This window comes from Odontesthes bonariensis, chromosome 12 (genome assembly GCF_027942865.1).
Source record: "Odontesthes bonariensis isolate fOdoBon6 chromosome 12, fOdoBon6.hap1, whole genome shotgun sequence".
NCBI lineage: Eukaryota > Metazoa > Chordata > Actinopteri > Atheriniformes > Atherinopsidae > Odontesthes > Odontesthes bonariensis.
In genome coordinates this window covers 33,308,911-33,328,817 of record NC_134517.1, presented here as the reverse complement: position 1 = coordinate 33,328,817, position 19,907 = coordinate 33,308,911, and the positions used below count along the sequence as shown (strand labels likewise).

General features: G+C 40.9%; 1 protein-coding gene across 4 annotated transcripts in view; it reads left to right on the top strand.

The window, feature by feature from the left end:
- myo1b (myosin IB) overlaps nt 1–19,907 on the top strand; it is a 56,677-nt gene that overhangs the window by 3,338 nt on the left and 33,432 nt on the right. For all 4 annotated transcript variants that reach the window (XM_075480190.1, XM_075480189.1, XM_075480188.1 and 1 more), the window contains exons 2-3: nt 5,434–5,581; nt 9,616–9,731. In XM_075480190.1, coding sequence (XP_075336305.1) covers nt 5,434–5,581; nt 9,616–9,731 — 264 coding nt within the window. The remainder of the gene's footprint in view (nt 1–5,433; nt 5,582–9,615; nt 9,732–19,907) is intronic.

Sequence of the window (19,907 nt, the reverse complement as noted above, 5' to 3'; positions counted from 1 at the left end):
GTTTAATTTCTATAGTTCCTTTAAAAAAAAATCAAATCTCACTGAGGTCAAAAATCCTTTCAGGGACTTAGTCCTCTGGAAATGTCAAAAATGCCTCTGTGTATCTGTTGTGTTCTTAAAACACCCACAATCCTTTGTGTGCATCTATGCTGCCATGCATTAAAATTTTTGGTTTTCACCTCATTTGTTGTCACTGAATAGTTGTTAAGTTCGTAATGTGTTCTGTCAAAAGACAGTATGAATGGCTGCTAGTTAAACAGCTGTTAGCGGGCGAACAGCGTCATTAGTTTTTCAGCTGTTTTGTGTGGAGTGAAATCGAGAGTTGTTGCACATTGCTGTGACGTATGTCCGCCTGCTGGGACTTTTTTATTCTGTGTCATCAGAATGTATGGAGCCTTTCCTAGCGTGAAAAGAATAGAACCTGGAAGGAACCCATCTTAGCGTGACTTCCAAGAAGTACCTGACAAGGATACAAAAAGGAAACCAAACTAGGGGAACAAAAAAAAAGAATCAAAAGAAAATGTCGGAAAGTTGGACAAAACTCAAAAATATCAGCTCTGAGAAAACAAAAAGGAGTGTCGTGATTATCACAAATACATCTATCTAACACATTAGCTTATCCACTTGAAATCAATAAGAAATGTAGAGAACAGAGTTAATGTGCTCGGCCAATTAACTTGGGTTATCGCATTGATTGTCAGCTATGGGCTCACACTTTGCCAATCTCCATGCACTTTGAGCTACTTTGTGACTAAAAGGAGTTTGTCTATGCTACAGATTTGTTTGACCTGCGGGGACTCTCGTGCTGTATCACAAATGTAACTTTTCATGTAACTAAAAGCAGAAGATAAAAGTCGAGTGCCAGCCTTGTCTGTGTCATGTATGCTCTGCCCTGCCCTGCTGTGCCCTGCTCTGCTGTACCCTGCTCTGCCCTGCCCTGCTCTGCTGTACCCTGCTCTGCCCTGCCCTGCTCTGCTGTGCCCTGCTCTGCTGTACCCTGCTCTGCTGTGCCCTGCTCTGCCCTGCCCTGCTCTGCTGTGCCCTGCTCTGCGCTGCCCTGCTCTGCTGTACCCTGCTCTGCCCTGCCCTGCTCTGCTGTGCCCTGCTCTGCTGTGCCCTGCTCTGCCCTGCCCTGCTCTGCTGTGCCCCTTGGCACTGCCCCACGCTCTGCTGCTGCTCTGTTAGACAGGGCTTTAATCTTCATCGCTGGCAGCTGCTCTGATGTTGTGACTCTTCTGCCTCCTGCACAAGGCCACACTGATCTGCGGTACGTTTGCAGAGTATTGTGCCGCATGATAGATTTTGTTACTAGTTGTTTTTACACCGACGCCACCGTATTCTCAAACAGCCGCTCCCAAGGCAGTGTGACCGCAGTCATCTCTCATTGTGTCTGGGCGCACCTCACACAGCTGCTTTTGTCCCGGATCACAATGAAAATATTGTTGATTTTTAAAAGATTGTTAGCCACTCGGAGCTGCTTTATATTTGATTAAGTACATGGGTCCTTCCGTGTAGCAGCTGATCTGCTGGCTCCACTTTTTGTCTTTCAGCTGCTCATGTGTTTTGCATCCATGTCAGTGGTTGCAAGGCTGTTAACCTTTGCTTTGAATTTTCCCCTTTTGTAAAGGACAGAAGAAAAACAAACACACGTTGGCCAAAGTCTAGGACCTGTTAATAATATATGTGCATTTAATCGTGTTTTTATTCATGCTCTCCTGCATAGCTGCATCTTTGCTGGGAAATGTGGGTCAGTGTTGCGGTCACGAAGCAAAGCTTGTCTCATATTACTGTGACGTGTTGAAATCCCAGCTCCAGTCCAGCCGTCACTATAAAATCTCACTCCCGCCTTATTTTCATGTTGAGCAACTTGCCGCCTCTAAATGTAGAGCTCTAATCTGTGTGAATTATGGATCAAATTCTGATTTATGAAGTAAATTCTTTGCTGTTTACATGTCATGTTATAGGATGACCCTTTGAGCCTTTGCGTGTTTGACATTATGTAGAGATAGTGGCGTACCCACCGGTATCACTCAAATGAAAATTAAAGGACATCTGTACCAGAGGGTCTTTGCAAAAAGTAATGTGGAGGGAAGTTGTAATCCTTTTTCAAGCCAGTTTTTTGCAATTACATGCAGCCATCACACTCGTTATAGAAGCAAAGGTACAGTTTAGTAATCTGTTCTGTCCAATCACACTGAATGATAAGAGTGCCGAGATGAAGACTAAATCCGTAGAAAAGTAATGAGAAAATGTACACGGAGATAAATTTAATACATGCATTTGGAGTTATAGTCATTCCTTTATTTATATATAAAACAGTTTTTACATTTTTTTTTTTTTTTTTTTTTTTTTTTTTTTTTTAATGAATCTTTATGTCAATGATCTTTTTCTTGTTCTATATTTTTCTTTAATTCTCTGTTTTCCTTTTTCTTTCTCCTTTTGGTTCTTCCATTTCTCATTCGTCTTTGCTTTTTTTTTTTTTTTTTTTTTTTTTTTTTTTTTTTTTTTTTCCAGCCAATCCTGTTCGAATATGAGTCTTCATTACTCTGCTCTTCATTACCTGTGTTTTTTTTTTTTTTCTCTCTCTTTTCTTTCTGTACATGAGGTCAGCGTTTCGGGTGCCAATAGTTAATGATGTGTGACTCACAGCATCTGCAGCACACAGACGCTCGCTGTGCCAGTCAGGGAATGGAGCACATTTAAATTGGGTGACACGCATGCACCCAGACTCCTGCCATTTGACCCAAGGTCTCGTCGCATCATTCCTTTGTGAGCTTCACTTTTTAAGATTAACGTCAGCTAAAGGATTTGATGTTTACCCCCCCAAACATGCTAAATGTAAAACGCTTCAGACAGACTCATCGAACTGGACGCTTCTAATCCGGTTTCTCTGAGTAATTTGCCAAAGGTTTAGACAATATCATTTAGATTCAGATCATGAATTGCATTACTTTTACTTCAAATTTACTTAAAAAATCTCAATCCCCAAAAATTGACGTTAGTGGCATTGACCTGTCGAGATCATGTCGCATTCCTCATCTCTGCACGACTCTGCAGTGAGGATAATCCCCCCCCAGTTTAATCAAGGCTGTTAGGGTTTGTTTTTTTTCCCCCTTATTCTCCCTTCTTTGGCTGCAGTAGAACATGTAGCAGCAGGGAGCAACTTTTATAAATGGGATTGTGACTGTGCCTGCCTGGAAACTGCTTTAAAATCTGGGGTAGTAGGTTATCAAGGGGGCGAAGGTGTTCCAGAAAGCGGACAGATGCGCCATGTTTTTGGTCAGAAAGGCGGGGGCACTCGGGGAAACATTTCCACTTTTTGTTCACCACCTGGTCAGCGAGAGGCTTCAGCATCTGGTTTCACTGAGGAGGGAGTTTGCTGTGCCCCTAAACACCTGCCTGTACCACAGACTCAACACTTTGTTTTAGATTAGACTGGGCAGTCAATTTGTAGTACATAAGGACTTAGCTGTTTTGTAGTAACTGATTAGCCTGATATCGATTGCTGGCAGCTAGTACAAACGTAATCTGATTCTCCGGTTAGTCAAGTGAGGTTATTTGACTTTATTTACATGTAGTGTAGTGATTGTACAGTATATGATAGACTGAAACTTGGGGAAACAACCAAAATTGCACTGTAATAACAGCACTAAAGGCTAAGATAGGAAAAATATATGCTGCTTCTTGTGAAGCTCAAATCATACACGCACACACACATAAAAGAACCCCCCCTCCCCCAAAAAAATAAACATTTAGTGACATCACAAAGCAGCTCAGTCGTTTCTTCCCTTCAGGGAATCATTGACTGTGTTTAAAGGAAATGGTCGGCTTTAATAAAATGAAAAAAAGGTTTACAGGAAACTTTCTGGATATAATTGGTGGGAACAAATTAGCGGACCATAACCAGCTGAAAAGTCGGCAAATATTTATCTCTCCTACTTGGATCTTTCTGAGCTTATCAAGCTTCGGACATCCTTAAAGGTGTTTTTAAATATGTTTGCAAACGTACATGACCCATTTGTACCAGTGTTCCTCGTTTTCCTCGGCCAATTATTGGCAAATGTTTGTTTTCATGGTTGGTGTGAATAAGCGGGTTAGGGAAATCGACTGCTGCCCATGAGTAGGAGCAGGGCAACTTCTTTATGGGCCAATCATGCTGTGCCCTGCGGGGGAACAGAGGCCAGGGGAAAAAGTGAAGCAGAAGTCTACAGAGAGAATCCATTTATTTCCAGAACGTCATGCTGTTCCGAAGCTGCTGCTGGAAGTCGACTGCTGAGATGGGGTTACAGCTCAAAAGCAAAGCATTTTTTGTTTGTTTGTTTGTTGTTTTTTTTTTTTTTGTTTCTTCATTGCTATAATGTTGGAGCTTTCTGTCTGTGCTGTGTTTTTGAATCCAGATGTGAAGTCATCAAGCTCGAGTCTTGACTTTATCAAATATTAGTGAGGGAATAATTTCGGGTCTGCTTTTAGTTAACACTTCCATCGCAACTTTATTCATTGATGTCTATAACACTAGACTGCATTGTGAAATATTTATTGTGGTCGTGTTTTAATTTGACTTCTGACCAGTCAAAGGAGTGCCCTTCTTGCCCAGCGGCAGCTGGGATGGATGATTGTATTTATTGCAAACCATCTGCCTGTGCAGAATGAGATGTTTGTACAATAAGATCAGTGGACGGAGGATGAGCACATTGCCTCATCTACTGGCCTTGTGTGGACAGTCCGTTACAAAAGCAGACTTTAGATTTTTGGTGTGGCAAAGCCCCGCATCAAGCCCTTGAATGTATCCTAGGCCTTTTTTTTTTTTTTTTTTTTATCTCCAGCCCTATAACAAAAGGATTATTGCTCTAAATGGAGATGGGCGGCAACACTGAACTAAAATCTGCAAACTCCAGCACTGTCTCTGTCACGGTGTACTCGAGCACAGATCCTCTGACAGCCCCAAACATTAGATTGCTGCAACAAGCAAGCCGTACAGGGGGATGCTTTGGGGTGCTGTTTCTTTGATTTATAAGACGTTCTCGGGGGGGCAAAGTTCTTTAGTTATGTAACTTCCTAGGACATTCTCGTGCGCCGCAGGGGACTGAGGTCACATAACCAATGGAGCAGCTCTACTTTTTCAAACCCTTGCTGTTCAAACTTTTTTATTTTTTATTTTTTTATTTATTTTTTTTTTTTGATCAAGTTTAGGGCTTTTAGTTAAGTTTTTTTGTATAAAGAAAACATGTATTCTTTTTCTTAACTCATGTTGTTATAGCGCTTTCCTTCTTTTTGCATGAATCAGAATCTAGGTTGTCCTTGCATATGTTGGAAAAGAAACAATAGCCCACAAATAAGAATGCATAGATGCATTTGTAAGGCAAAACTTAACTTGGTACATTTTATTGTTTTCATGTGTAATATATTCCTCACTATCTCCATGTTTCTGTGCAGGGGGGGGACGCCTACAGCCAAGATGGAGGTGAAGACGTCACTTCTAGACAACATGATTGGGGTTGGTGATATGGTCCTCCTCGAACCCCTCTCTGAAGATTCCTTTCTGGAGAACCTCAAGAACCGCTTTGACCACAATGAGATTTACGTGAGTATGCTTTTTTTTTTATTTTTTATTTTAAATTGGGTTAACTTGCTTTGAGGTCAGTTGCACCGTGACCAGACTTTGTCACGCACCACATCTCAAAGGCAAAAGCAAAAATGAATTGAATAGCTCTCCTTCCCTCACTTGTTACATTCATGGCTATAGTAGATGCCAACCAACCAATCAGTAAATCTGTGGAATGGTTCCTTCATGAGGCGTGAAATCCAGAGCTCAGTAACAAGCATGGACTGGCAGTTTGACTGGCTGCTTATCTTCAGAAGGGTCGGGGGTGTTGTTGAACTGTCATCTCTGCAACAGACAATTGGTTTTTGGCTTTGTGCTGAGGTACCCCGCGATTTCTCTGCTCTGCAGGTTGGCCGCTCCAGACATCAGCCAAGATGATTAGAATTCTGCTCTGGCTGCCGTCGGCTCACATGCACAGGGCTGATGTCACCACATTACCTTAGTGACGCACTCGATATTTTGTTGAGAAGCAGCTTGCATCCTGCTGAGTAATGGGGAATGATGTTTTCACGTCTCCAAAGCAATACTTTTCTGTATGGTGTGGAATTGATCTAACTGGTGAGACTCTTAAATGCCCTTTTTTTCTTTCCCCAAGAGATGCTTTCATTGCAGTTGTGCAAAATCTCAATATATTATTTTCCCAAACCGTATGTGAAGTGAGTGAAAAACGGACCGTTTATGGAAAGGTACACAGCATGGCTTTTTAGTTTTGGTAGCATGCGCTGCAGCTCGATAGCGCTGACCAGGAAAAGCACTGGACCCTATATTTATCCAATAAATCTGTGGTGTACAGTACTTGCCTGTGAATGTATTTTCCCCTCGTGGCATCATTCCTTACAAATGGCCCCATCCCCCCACACCAGACTATCATATGACAGCTCACAGTAGAAGAAAACATGGCTTTGTCTTTCAGGGGGACAGCACATGATGTATCCAATAACTTTGTAAAAAATCAAAGCGACTGAGAATCGTCCAGTTAAATGTTGGCCTGATTCTCGTGTCTGAGAAAAATTGGCTCACTCAGGGATTCATCTTGTTGGCCAAAGCGCATAATGTTCCTGTATTAAGTTCCAACTTATCATTGCAAGTTGTCCAATTGTGGTGCATCATCCTCTGTCCCTTGCTTAGGATTTGCTTGCATGCATTTGAAGTTGTTGGTGGAACATGGCTCAAGAGGGGTTCTCTGGGAAAATTTCTCTTAACACTGAGACTTGAGTAGGATGAATAATATCAGCTTCCTGCTTGGCATTTATTATTTTTACATTCAAAGGCGTGTTATCACTCAGTAAACAAATGTAAAGTTTTTTTCACCGATCAGCCATAGCATTATGGAAAAAGTCTCATTTTAAATTTGGCCATGAGTGTTTGTGTGTAGGGGGAGATTGAAGGAGTTGCATTACGCATGAAAGTGGGAGTATAAGTGCAGAAAAATATACAGAGCATCAATGGTGGGTGGCAGTGTCCATGACTGGTCTCAGATGTACATGGCACTCTTATTTTCACTTGTAATTTTAGACTAAAATGGCCACCTGAGCTTTCTGTTTTGCCTGCTTAGAGCACGCTTAGAAACTTCTGTGAAAAAGATTCTCTGTGAAAACAGTGAAACTTCAATAATGAACACCTATTTTCTGGTCTGCCAGAGGACTCAAGTGATCCACGTAGTCCACTGTAAATTGAGATTATTACTTTTTTTTTTTTTTTTTTTCTTCATGATTCACATTGAGCTCAAGAGTTTAGTATTTATTTTTTTTTCCCTTTTCTGTTTGTCAAGAGAGCCTCTCATTAACACGTGGATTCTTTGTTTACATTGCACACACTCCCTTTATACACAGCCTCCGCATTTTAAAAGGCTCCACTCTGCCTCTGCTGTGCGGTCGAACAAGAGGCTGTGGGAGGTTGTGGTGTTGCCACAGGGAAGGCCATGATCCACTCCTGTCAGAGTGGCTTATGCAACAGCCATTACCATGGAGAGCAAAGAGAATGTTTCAGGTTGATGCTTAAAAGTGCTATCTGAGCGCTGTGTGTTGTATGTGGGCGGATGGTGATGGCTGGTTGCATACCCTTTCAGATGTGTCTGTTAAGTGTTATTTGTTGATTAGGATCTGTTTGGATGTTATATAAAGGTGTTTTCTTATGTAAAATGTAAGTATATGTATTATTTAAAAAAAAAAAAAAAAAAACTGCCTACATTTTGGACTGTAATGACATATTTAACTGATGATACTATGATATTTTTTGGGGGGAATAAATGCACAACTGCTTAAACAGCAACTTGCAGGTTAGCATCCCAAATGACCCCAGCTGGCCACTGTTGGCTAACAGTTGTGTCCACATTAATTGAAGTTTGCCATCACATGTCAGATTATAAAACTACAAGCTGCTGTTTACCATTGGAGTATTACGCCTAGCCAAAATGGACCTAATACAATAATAAGGGTTAGCTGATAGGCTAAACTTCAACTTAAAATTACATTGCATTTCATGATCCCATGGAATATTGGGACTGAGAGAAAAGGAAGGTAAACGAAGAGGAAATTTAAAATAACTGTTAAAAATCAATAAATGGAGAAGATTTGCCACACAGTTAACATTATTGTTTAGCTGAAACTCCGACCAGGCTGTCCGTACCTGTTGTTGGTGCCAGTATCAGTGGCTGTTCCCAAGGTGGCAACAAATGGCTTTTTGTTTTTAAAAGAAAATTTCACCATTACACAGTATAATTAATTTTTTTCTCTTCTCTAAATGGTACTATTTAACTGATACTAATTTTTTGGTACTACTTCAGTCAAAGTTCAAAATGAGCTAAACGATGATGACTCTTCATCTGCTGATTGGATGGAGAATCGTTGGTTATTGTTACCCCGATTTATTTTTATTTTTTTTCATGGGAAGCCGAGGAACAAACCGGAGAAATCTTCAGTTAATCAAACAAAGTATTTATTATTGGTCACAGGTAAAGTGTGGCAGCGCTGGGCTCGGAGTGACAAAGCTCTCGCAGGAAATCCGTCAGCCCGAGTTCCGATATCCGGAAATAGTTCATATTCATCTTCTTGGGCTGGGCCAGCCCCGTACAGAAGTTGGACTTGCACACAACCGAATGTAATTGGCTAGTTATTAGTGACGTGAACAGGCCAACCACTGTCCATGTCATGTTCTTGGGATGTGATAAACAACGTGTGAGTGTTTTTCTTTTTAGGTGTGTATCTAATGTAATGGACCTGTCTGACAAGATGTAGAAGCTTCATCTGACCCAGTTATTTAGTCCAGATATGCCATCTTAAAGTCTTGGACCATTCAAGGACATACATTGCATAGTAAGAGCAGAGTGGAAAACATAGATTGTTTAGAAAAACACAGAATATGAATACAAAATGTTTAAGAACAAAGCAAATTACAGGCTAACACTTATGGATGTGACATACAAAGGCAGCACATTATATTTAATGTGATGGTGGCTATCAATCAGTCTTGTGGTTCTGGTTCTATCAGACACTCGGTTAATCTATTGATATAGCATTCCCCTGTCTAAAATGAGTGCCACACATGGTTTTATTTTTGGTTACAGAGAGGCTGGTGTAGTCTCAGGCAAAGCCAGCTTTGTCAGGGTTTTTAGGAGCACAGCTTTTAATGCTCTTTTTCTTGGATACTTTTAAGATCTAAATGTAGATTGTTGTTGGTCTTTTTTGCTAACAGTTCAAGTTGGTCTTAATTAAGCCCCCGTGAAAACATGCACACAACCTGCACATACACTCACTAAAACTTTCCCTCGGCACCGTGACCTGTGAACTCCCCTGTCCCACAACTTTACTGTTTTTACACGCCTTCACTTTGACTTAAGGCATTGCGTGCCTCAACATCACACAAGGAATTACTCAGCTGGGAAAAGCTTTGATTTACTTGCAGTCCAAATGGACAAAACAAAAGGGAAACTGGGTGGAAGTTCTTATGTTAAATAAGCAAATGCAGTTTGCAATCACACTAACTGTTTTCTTTTGTTCCTTCTCCCCCCTCAGACGTACATTGGCAGTGTGGTAATCTCGCTGAACCCTTATAGGTCCCTGCCCATCTACACGCCAGACAAAGTGGAGGAGTATCGCAACAGGAACTTCTATGAACTTAGTCCCCACATGTGAGTTCACCTCCCAGATCTTCTCTATAACAGCTAGTGTATATACATGTCATGCCCTGCTTAGGACTTAAGTACTTAAGATTTTGATGGTGTGATATTTAGATTATGCCTCCGCCTGTGAATTTGAGGATCTCTGTTGTTCTTAAAGGCTTTGTTCGTCCGAATGTGATTAAACTGTTCTGTCCATTGAGAATGCAGAGTATTACAAACCTTTGTTGAGATTAGCACTTTGACTTTGTTACTAATGCCAAAAGGTGTTGGAGGGGGGGGTGGCTCAGAGGGATACCATCTCTCGTAGGCAGTTATTGTGGCGCTTCTGCTAGCCACCGTGGCAAGCCATCTGTCCATGAGCACCATTAAATCAGGATTGTTGTGAGTCTGGCAAGACGAAAACAAAGCCCAGCACTCCTCAATTAGCCTGCCGTGACTCCTGGCTGCAGCAAAAGCCCTCTGAGACAAAGGCTGGAGGAGTGAGGGCCCACTTGTCCCAGAACAGACATAATCCCTGCATACAAAAGTGAACTGCTTTGCTTTCCTTTACAGTCATCTAAACTTTGACAGAGTTTCATGTTTTTTTTTTTTTGTCTTCTTCCATTTATGCTGTTCAGGCTCCGTCTCCTCGGCCTACACTGAGTGGATAAAAATGTTCTCTGTCAACGTCTCTTAAAATTTAGATGAACTGTCCGTCAAGCCAAACAACTATGGGGTTGGAAAACTGGTCAAAGGAAAAAAAAAAAGTTTAGTCTTTTTTTTATACTAAAAATTGGTTGGTGTCATCTTCATGAGAATGATTTATTTCTGTCTGAGCTGTATCAGCTGATCTGACTGCAACTTTGGAAAACAGGCAACGTCTCTAACTTACTTCAGAGTCAGACTGCTGGAGTCTAGTCGACTTTTTACTGTGGATCACAGCCAGAGGTCCAACTGAGAAGGGGCCAGGTAGTTATTGACATGTCTTTGCGCAATTTCCTCATGAAATGCTGCCTCTTTTCAAAGCTGAACCTGATCTCAAAGCAATTGTAAAATGTCAGAAACTCTAGCTCTGCACAAAATCACCCACTTTCTGCCTCTCAGGTAGATCAAAGCTAAAGGAATCAACTTAAATGTTAATGCTTTAAACAGGTTTAACATCACCTTACCGTTAGTCTTACAGTAAAGAAGATTTAGCCCCGTTTGTTAGGAGAGGCTCTTGTAGTGGAATGAAATGCCAGTCGGAGGCAGATTGTTTTAAAATGCTACGTAAATTGATCTTAATCCTCTGGTCAGACCATCTGGACGAAGCTTTGCGGCTTTGCATTGACCATTCTCAAGGTATGTTAAACCCCCAATGTGGATTGAGGCATTAAACCAGTTATTGTCAACTCTATTTAATTTTCCTGTTGCCTTTTTAATCTCAAATGCAAGAGCAACCCAAACAGTTACGTAGTTCCATCTCTGTGGCTCACAAAGGGGAAATGAATGTCCTACAACTCACACGAGTGAGAATAGTCTGTTTCTCCATGTAAGATTTGCCCTTTAACTGTTTAATACATAGATATGTTTCTTTCCAGCCTTTTTACTGCAAGTGCTGTGTGGAACCCTTTGCTTCTCACAGAAATTTCTCAAAATTGAAAACAAAACTTTAGGTTTTACTTTATTTGCATTAACATCTATTAGCTTAAAGGCGGCTGAATAGCTGCCGTTCAGAAACTCATTTGTAGATTATTTTAATAAATTTGACTGGACTATGTTCGAAGCAGAGCAGCTAGTGTTTCACAATCGCAAAGCAAATGTTGTTAGTCACACCAGAGTCCTGGAAACGGGAGGGAAAACAGTTCATACTTAGGGCCATTGGGAGTCAGCCACACTATACCTCCAAAATCTGGTCTTGTTTGTGTCTTCCAGCGATTTTTAAACCAATGGGAGCAGCTTGACTTTGACACTGTCTAGTGAGTCCAGAGGCTAGTCAGTCTTCAAATTATTTATGTTTCTAGATAAAATGATCCTAAATAAACCATGGCCCTTTTTGCATGGCTTAGCTTGCTCTGACTGTGGGTCTTTTCATCAGCTTCAGACATTTGCTGCAGTGTATGTAATGTGTAGATCTAAAGCAGACAAGGTCATCCCCGTGGAGTTGCCCTCATAGATGCTCTACTTACTATATGATGCCCCATTAATTAGTTTAATGGAGCAATTCTGTCTGTCAAGTCTATGTTCAAATAGTGGACAACTATGGGATTGTCATTTATTGAACATTATCATTAGTTATACTGAATTTAAAGATAAGTTCGTAAATATTAAAAGGGTAGAAAACTAAACGGGTATTTGAATGAGTTGGAGAAAACTTCATATACAAAATGAGTGGTGCCTTCTAGAAGGGTAATGGAATACATTTTAAGTCAGAACTGTTACAGGGACTAGGTTCAGCATGATGGGTTAGGGAACATCTCTGCTGAGCACACTGGATGCATTTGGCAGATAAATGTTGCCATTTGTACCCTTTTTTTTTATTTATTTATTTTTATTTTTTTTTTCCCTTCTCCCTTGGGTCATGATCTCAATGCGTGTCATGACACTGCAGGCTTGACTTAAATCCTCACTCTGCTGTCACTTCAGAGCTACTTGAGAGGAAATAAATAACAGCTAACTGATAATGGCTCAACCCTTCACTCAAATACAGACCTGCACACGGAGGAAATATCGCTTCTGTGTTGATCCGCAGCACCTATTAGGGGTTCAAGGACTGAGATTTGTCACACAAGTAGTGTGTGTGCTTGTGAATGTATCCTGGGCTACATTGAAGAACTTCTTGCCCACTTTATGTGCCATCATCCACTTTAAAAAAAAAAAAAAAAAGAAAAGAGAAAGAAGCAGATTTAACTGAGATTACTGAGAAACTGTGTCACAGTTTGGTTGCAGTACTTTACTCAGTAATGCTATGGCGCCAAGTTTTATGTTCATTGATAAACTTATATTAGACCATAACTTTTATCTTTCACTACTTTAGACTGAAAGTAAATGGCTGCTTTTTATTACTGCAATTGTACCCATTGCTTTAAACTGTGTATACCTAGTTCATGTTAGGCAATGCTGTAGAAAGAGTTTTTATGTGTGTGCGTGCGTGCATCAGCCTGTTCCCATCTGTGAAGTTATTACTGGACTAATTGCCAGCATTACATTTTGATCAAAGTTATTGCAGACATATCTTGGCTTATCGGCTGGCAGTATCAATCAGTTCAGGAAAAGCCTGTCAGCAGATATTTCAAATCGGATGCGGGGCAATATGATCTAAACTCCGGAAGATCAGAAGTGCTTGAATGTAAATTTACTTGAGCTCATTAATTTTTTCCAAAGAACCGTGCAGCCACACCCATCTCCAATAATCTATATGTGATTCCCTCTGCCAGCCAATTTGGCACAATGTTCTCTGCCCAGATGAGGCACCTCCATAATTAAAAGGCAGGTGTTTTCCTCTTTTCTAAACACAGGCGGCACTTTAGAGATTAACTAATCAGTGGCCTTTCTCCATGTGCTGCATCACAGATGGCCTGCGGTCCTCTTTTGTATGTTGCTTGCCACCCAAGCCAGACACGGATTGAGACTGTTTAATGAGGTATTGAGACCCCCAATGCTCTCAATACTTGCTCTCAATGCTGCAGAGAGACATCAGGACTGGCTAATCGCACAAAGAGGTCCTGTGCAAGGTGTACGTCAAGGCTTCAGTCTGTAAAATTAGTCTGTTGGGAAGGGGAAATAAAAACAACCTTCAATAAGATTAGTTTTCTTTTGAAAATATTAGATTATTTTACTGCTGATGGACATGTTTTAGCAGGCAACAATGAATAATTTTGTCATATCTCTAGAACAGCAAGTCTGATTTTGGAAATCCCATACAGCTTAGTCATAATAAATGCAGCATGAAGGAAATGAAAACATTTACACGTTCTTGGTGAAGAACATTAAAGCCTGATTAGATGAAGTCATTGACTGCTCTTTCTGCTGCATTTTTCAGGGTGAGATCTGTGCCCTCTGTGCCAGAAGCAGTGGCGTTTAGAGTTCACACGTGGGAGCAAACTAATTGTATTGATTGCTTTCCAGACAAACATCACATTGGATGCTGTCCCTCATTACGATCTGTACCTCTGTAAAGTGTGATACTTCTGAACATTTTTTCTAGCTTTCATTGGAGTCATCACACTTGGGTTTGCTTTTTCTGTGTCACCAGCTGTAACACAAAGGCCTCTGTGTCACTTAGAAAATTTACAGTGCTTATTTATTACCAGTGTAGATTAAACTGTTTTATTAGCTTGAAGTAACCACTGTGACGTCACTTCTGGTAGGCGAATTGCTCTTTTGAAGCCTTGAGCTTTGCAAGGGGGGGCTGTCCATGCCGTGGCTCTGCATTGTGCAGTTCTATTTTTTTTCTTCAAGCTTATGCCCATTATACACAGGTTTGGTGTTTATAAGACTGTTTGTTTTTGAGGAGGCCTCGATGCGGTACGGAACCTTTGCGTAGGTAGATGTAGTGGGCACTTCGTTGAAGTGGCATTTTGACACAGGTGGGCAGCTTCAGTCCTCCGCACCGTGTGTTGGCGTAATGGGGAGCTCTGTGAAACTAGTGAGAGGTGAAGGCACAGCGCTTGTTCCTTTTTCCCACCCACCTCTTCAACCTAAGAATAAAATGCAAATGGATTTTTATTGGACAGCAGAGTCACTTGTAACCAAATGATACATGTGTGCATGCCTGCAGGCAGTTCTCGATCCCTTGGTCGCTCTTTATGGCACAGTACATTTACACACACGCAGTCCTGGTTTCTTATAGTTCCCAAGCTGTAGTTGGTGTTAATTCTGGAAAGGCATTTCTTGACAGATATTCATCTGCACAGCAGAGGTGGTGTGATTTATTTGGTTTGCCTGTTTGTTGGCAGAGTGATGTGAAAAGCCAGAGATATATTTGCATGAAAGTTTTACCAGAGTTTGAATGGCCCAGCTCAGAAGCCATTAACTTTAGATTTCAGTTGGGATCTGAATGCAGCCTCGTCTCTGTCTCGTAGAGCTCTTACTAAGTCATAAACCAAACTTATTTTTCTGCCTGTGTTGGTAATGTCATTCCCTTGGCTCTTAGTTGAGCTCTCCAATACCTCACGCAGTAACCACAGTGCCTCTGGATTAAGTTTTGCGCCTCTATTTGCACGTTGCATGTCGGTACACTGACGTCACACTGTGAGACTGGGAGGAGGGAAGCAATAAAATGTGTGCTCTGTGTAAGTTGCAAGCTTGTAGTTGCTATATGGTTCTGATGCCTGTTAAGAAATATGTATTTAATCATTCTTAATATTAATTCTTTTTCCTTTTTTTTCTTTTTTTTTTCTTTTATTGATTGTTTCAACACTTCCTGTTTTTCCCATCTTATGCAAACAAGTGATAGCTAAAAATGCTTTCCACACTGGCAATGTTTAATAGAGAGAGGTTATGCATTCATCAACTGTTTTCAAAGATGACGCATCTAGCCTTTAACATGACACTCATTAAACATTGCCCGCCTTATTATTTATTGCCTCTGCAAGCATAATACCATATTTTATGGATTTTCTTTTGTCTGCCGTCATTGTAAATTCTTTTCTATTCAAAGTCTGAACAATTGGGACTGAGCTTTTATCTGTGTACACAGCTTGCATAACATGCGAGTATGATTTCAAAAAGGGGCATGGGCTGGAGAAGCTGTCCAGAATGTTGTTCTGCACTTTATATCTTCGGCAATAAAGATATTACAGTTGACCACAGTTGTATTCTATCTATATTTGAACTTCTTTCCATTTTTGGAGAGGGGTAAGAATTTGGAATATGAGCCTAAAATGCCTGTCTTTGATATACCTAAAGAATTATTTAAAGCTGTTCTGTTCTAAGTTGTTAAGCTATAAAGCAAGAAATCATTCCGGGTGATAAGTTTCTTATCTCTTTCTCATTTCAGTAAAATGGTACAAATTTAAGGCAAGATTGATGATTAGCATTTTATTATTATTATTTTTGAATTGATTCTGCCAGTTTATTTGGTCTCAGTATTGTTATGAGTCACATAAATCTAACCATAGAGATCTCTGCCTTCCAACTGTTTGTCACATGTGTATTTAATTATACGCAACAATGTAGGGAGCGAAACTTTGTAGAACACTGCTGACAGCCCACCAGCATTGTGTACATAACTGTTCTGTAACTGCATCCATCCAATGCAGAAACTGATGGCAGAGCTATTACATTGCCCTACCACTGCTTTCACTCTTTAGCCAGCCTTGTGGAACCAGCTTGTAGATGGTCAGAAGAAAATCAGTCAAGTTGTCAAGCAAATTCGCAGACTATTTGTGAGGACTGAGCATTTATTTTGCTTTGGAACTGGGAAGCTTGCATATTACACAAATTGCTAAGCTTGGGTCTATTGATGAGCTAGCTGTGTGCATGGGGTTTAAAACTGGACATTTTCGAAAGAAAACATTCATTTTGAGTATTCAGTCTAGAAATATAGGGAAAATGGGAAGGAGGAAAAGGGTTGTAATTACCAGGCCACTGCCTTGTTTTTGTTACCACTGCAGTCCTAAGAAGGTGGTGTGATCCACCAGTGTCTGGCAAAGCGCTGCCCCCTTGGTTGAGATGGTCACATGAACATCCTTGGGCTACTTTGAAACACAATCATTTGATTCGACTTCAAAGTCAGCTGGACAGCTCATTTCTGTGCAGCCTTTGTGCACAAGTGTGTAAACATGGTGTGTTGTGATCCCTGTATGGGGCAGGAAAATGGTAACATTTTTAGCCATGGCTATAGAGGTGGCAGTGTCTGTCGGATCAAAAATTATCCATGATTCCGCCACTTCAGTCCTGATTGGAAAAACTTCAGCAAATATTTGATGGATCCCCGATAAAATATAGTTGTCATCACTGTGATCTATACTGCTAAATTTATTCACCTGACTTTTGCTCTAGTAGTGGCACAAGATCAAAATAAGTTATGATTTAAAGAGCATCAGCATTAATGACAGATACCTAAAATGCTTTTCAACGCTAATGGCATTGAAAACTATCAAAACTTGGAATAATGTGCTGTTGAGATTTAATCCTTTGACAGCTATTGAGCAGAGTAACAACCATCTACCCATCTGCTGCTCCAACCAGAAACAAGACGGTCTTCCAGAACTCTTTCACGGCAACATGTAGTGCTTACCCAAGAGTTCAAGTTCCACAGGCTTTTCTTTGTTTATATAGTTTATCTGAAACCTTTTGTGTCAGTAGTATTGAGGTGTGTCTTTGCATTTTGAATCTCTGTGAGCCTAAAGTGACCAGAGACAATGGAATGAAGAAAGGAAGTTCTCAAACCTAACTTGACTTGTGCTTTCTTAGCTATAAAAAGATGTCTTGCTCTTCTTTTGCCGTCATTTAGTCTATGGTCATGTGTTATTTATATTTATATATATATATATTTTTTTTTTTTTTTCCCCCTAAAGTTTGTCTTTTTTTAAATGTTCTCTTGCTAAGGACAGCATTTAAGGTTCCACCCACAACCTTTACTTGTTATCTTAAAGGCTCAGGCAATTTGGTCAAATCCTTTAGCCCTTTTAACATGGGCTATCTGGGATTGATTAGGATTTTATGTTTTGTTTTCAACCTGTACTTTACAACGAATAAAGCTTACGAAGTGGCATGAACTTGCTTAAAGGGGCTCAGAGGAGAGTCTGTTGCTGCTTTGAGGATGTTTTGCTACCTTACTCAGCATGCTTATTTCCTGCTTTTCTAAGGATCACACAAACGGCTCGGGTCGGTGTTTTCCCCTCCTTATGTGGAACACTAAATTGCTGTGTAGTAAAGTGAATTAAAGCTCTGGACCCCCCTCAAAGTTTGAGGTATGGCTTGAGGAGTATCAGTGAGCAATTTAGCTGAAGTCGTAGACAACCTTGAGAGGATGTTGAATTAATTAGAGATCTCTGGCAGATGTACTTCTTTCTGAACTTTTAATTTAGAGACTTGTAGGTACTCTTTACTGCACCTTGCACCCTGGGTGCACTCCTTTGAACATAAAACTGTCATTATGATCGTGTGTCTTATTTGTTAGCTTCTTCTCGTCTTTGCTCTTCTTCCCCCTAGAACCTGCTTCACAGCAGAGATTTGTTCTAACGAGTGCACAGATGGTCAACATCTGTCAGAACCAGCTCCTTGTTTGTGTGTGTGTGTGCGCACATCCGCTACTTCCACAGCAAGCTGGTCTTTAAGCTGTCTGGTGCCACTGTATTCGTATGTGTGGGTTTTTTCTATAAGCCACCCCCTCTTCCACCTGGTCATCGGCATCAGGAAAAAGTTGTTTCCTTGGCTGCTCCTTCAAAGCCAGGCGGATTTCCTGAGGGCTCAGGAGGAACCAAGTCACACTGAGATCGGAGGCCACTGTGCTGCCCCTCATGCATACACGCACATAACAGAACCGTGCTTGTATTTAGCATCCAAAATCTGTTTCTATTAATGCACTTGAAGAGAAAGTGCACAAGCAAATCTGCTACGTGCCTTTAAGAAGACGTGCTCCTGAGGCAGATAATCATTGTTTTCCAAAGGCCTGTCATCTCCAAGTAGTTGGGCGGGCTTGTATCCAGCCCATACATTACAGCTTTATTAGCATCTACAAATTATTGCTTTAAAGTGTGCTGAATCTGCCCTCAAGGTACTCCACCCTTTTTAAAATTCAGGTCACAAAATGCAGACCCATCATCTTCTCCTGTGCCCCATTTACCAGGAGTTGGTGAGTAAAAAGAACTGACGGGACTATTTTCTACTGCTTACCTCATGCCAGTGTGGCTTTGTGCTCACCGCTGCCACGTGCAAGACCAAATTACAGCCTGCAGGCAGATGTGAAGGGGAGGTGCCAGGCAGCACTTGCAGTCCAAGGCCTTATCCCAACCTAACCCCCACACACCCAGCTATACATTCTGATCACAGATCTTTGGGCACAAAACTCTCTGCTTCCTCTAACTTTATAAAAGGAATTCTATGTGATGAAGCACCAACATTTCCTTTTGTCAGTCACTGTCCCAATTTTCTTTTTCAGGGGCCCTATGTGTGCATAAAACAGGGCTGTACATTGTTTACAATTATGAAAACTGTATTTCTTGCTTGTGTGCCCATTTAAGATAAAATACTGGTTAGTTTAACGATGAAGAGTCAGTGATAGTTTGGTTCTACTACTTTGTATCATTTCAAGATTTACAACCAAAAAAAATATCTTGCCTTGTGTAATCTCGCCAAGGCTTGTTTCTGTTGACCTCTATTCATAATCATGAGTGCTGCTTAGTGTGTGTGTGTCCCAAGCAAGGAACCTCCCACTCCTATTTGACAGCCCTGGCCCCTCATGTAGTACCCCCCTCCCTGACCAACTCTGACTGGCCCATAGGCCTCCTTTGGGGACGACATAATTGCATGATGGCCCGCTCATTGTCAGGATCAGGTCAGGCAACCGGAGTGTTTTCACAAAGCAGACATCTGCTGCGCTGTGCTGTGCTGCCCTTTTTAGCGGTGACGTAATGTCCTGTGGCAAGTCTCATCAATACAAAATTGGTGGCTTTGCGTACAGGAGAGGGCAGGGGCTCGGCTGTGATCAGAGATTGTGGGGGTGGGGATGCAACGAGAGGTTTATCCTCGCATAAACAGAAAAAAAGAGACCAAAAAAAGCACCAGATATTCACATTTTTCTCTCTGGAAGGAAGCGGGCCAAGGTCATCAGTTCGCTGTAAACATTTGATTTTATATTCAGCGTATGCGTTGTAATTTGAATTTGTATGACGCAGTTTATGCATGTCAAGCTTACATGCAGTGCCATATATTTAAAAACCTGCTTTCGAGACATTTTTAAAATGTACAAAGGCATTTGAAACTGTAAACACGGCCAGTCATTAATCTCTGATGTGAAAGATTTGACTGTGAAGGTTTTGTGATTTACCTAACGTTTTCCAGAACTTTGGAAAGCAACACATTGAGTAAAAATGTTTTTCTAAGTCAAGTTTCTGCCTGACAGGGCAGAGAGAGGTTGAGTTAATTGTGTGCTTGGTTTGAGTCTAGTTTGTGTAATTGTTTTTTTTTTTTGTTTTGTTTGTTTTTTTTTGGAGTTGGTAGGTATTATATTATGCTATAGAGAATAAACTAACAGGGACACAATGGCAAAAATGGTAC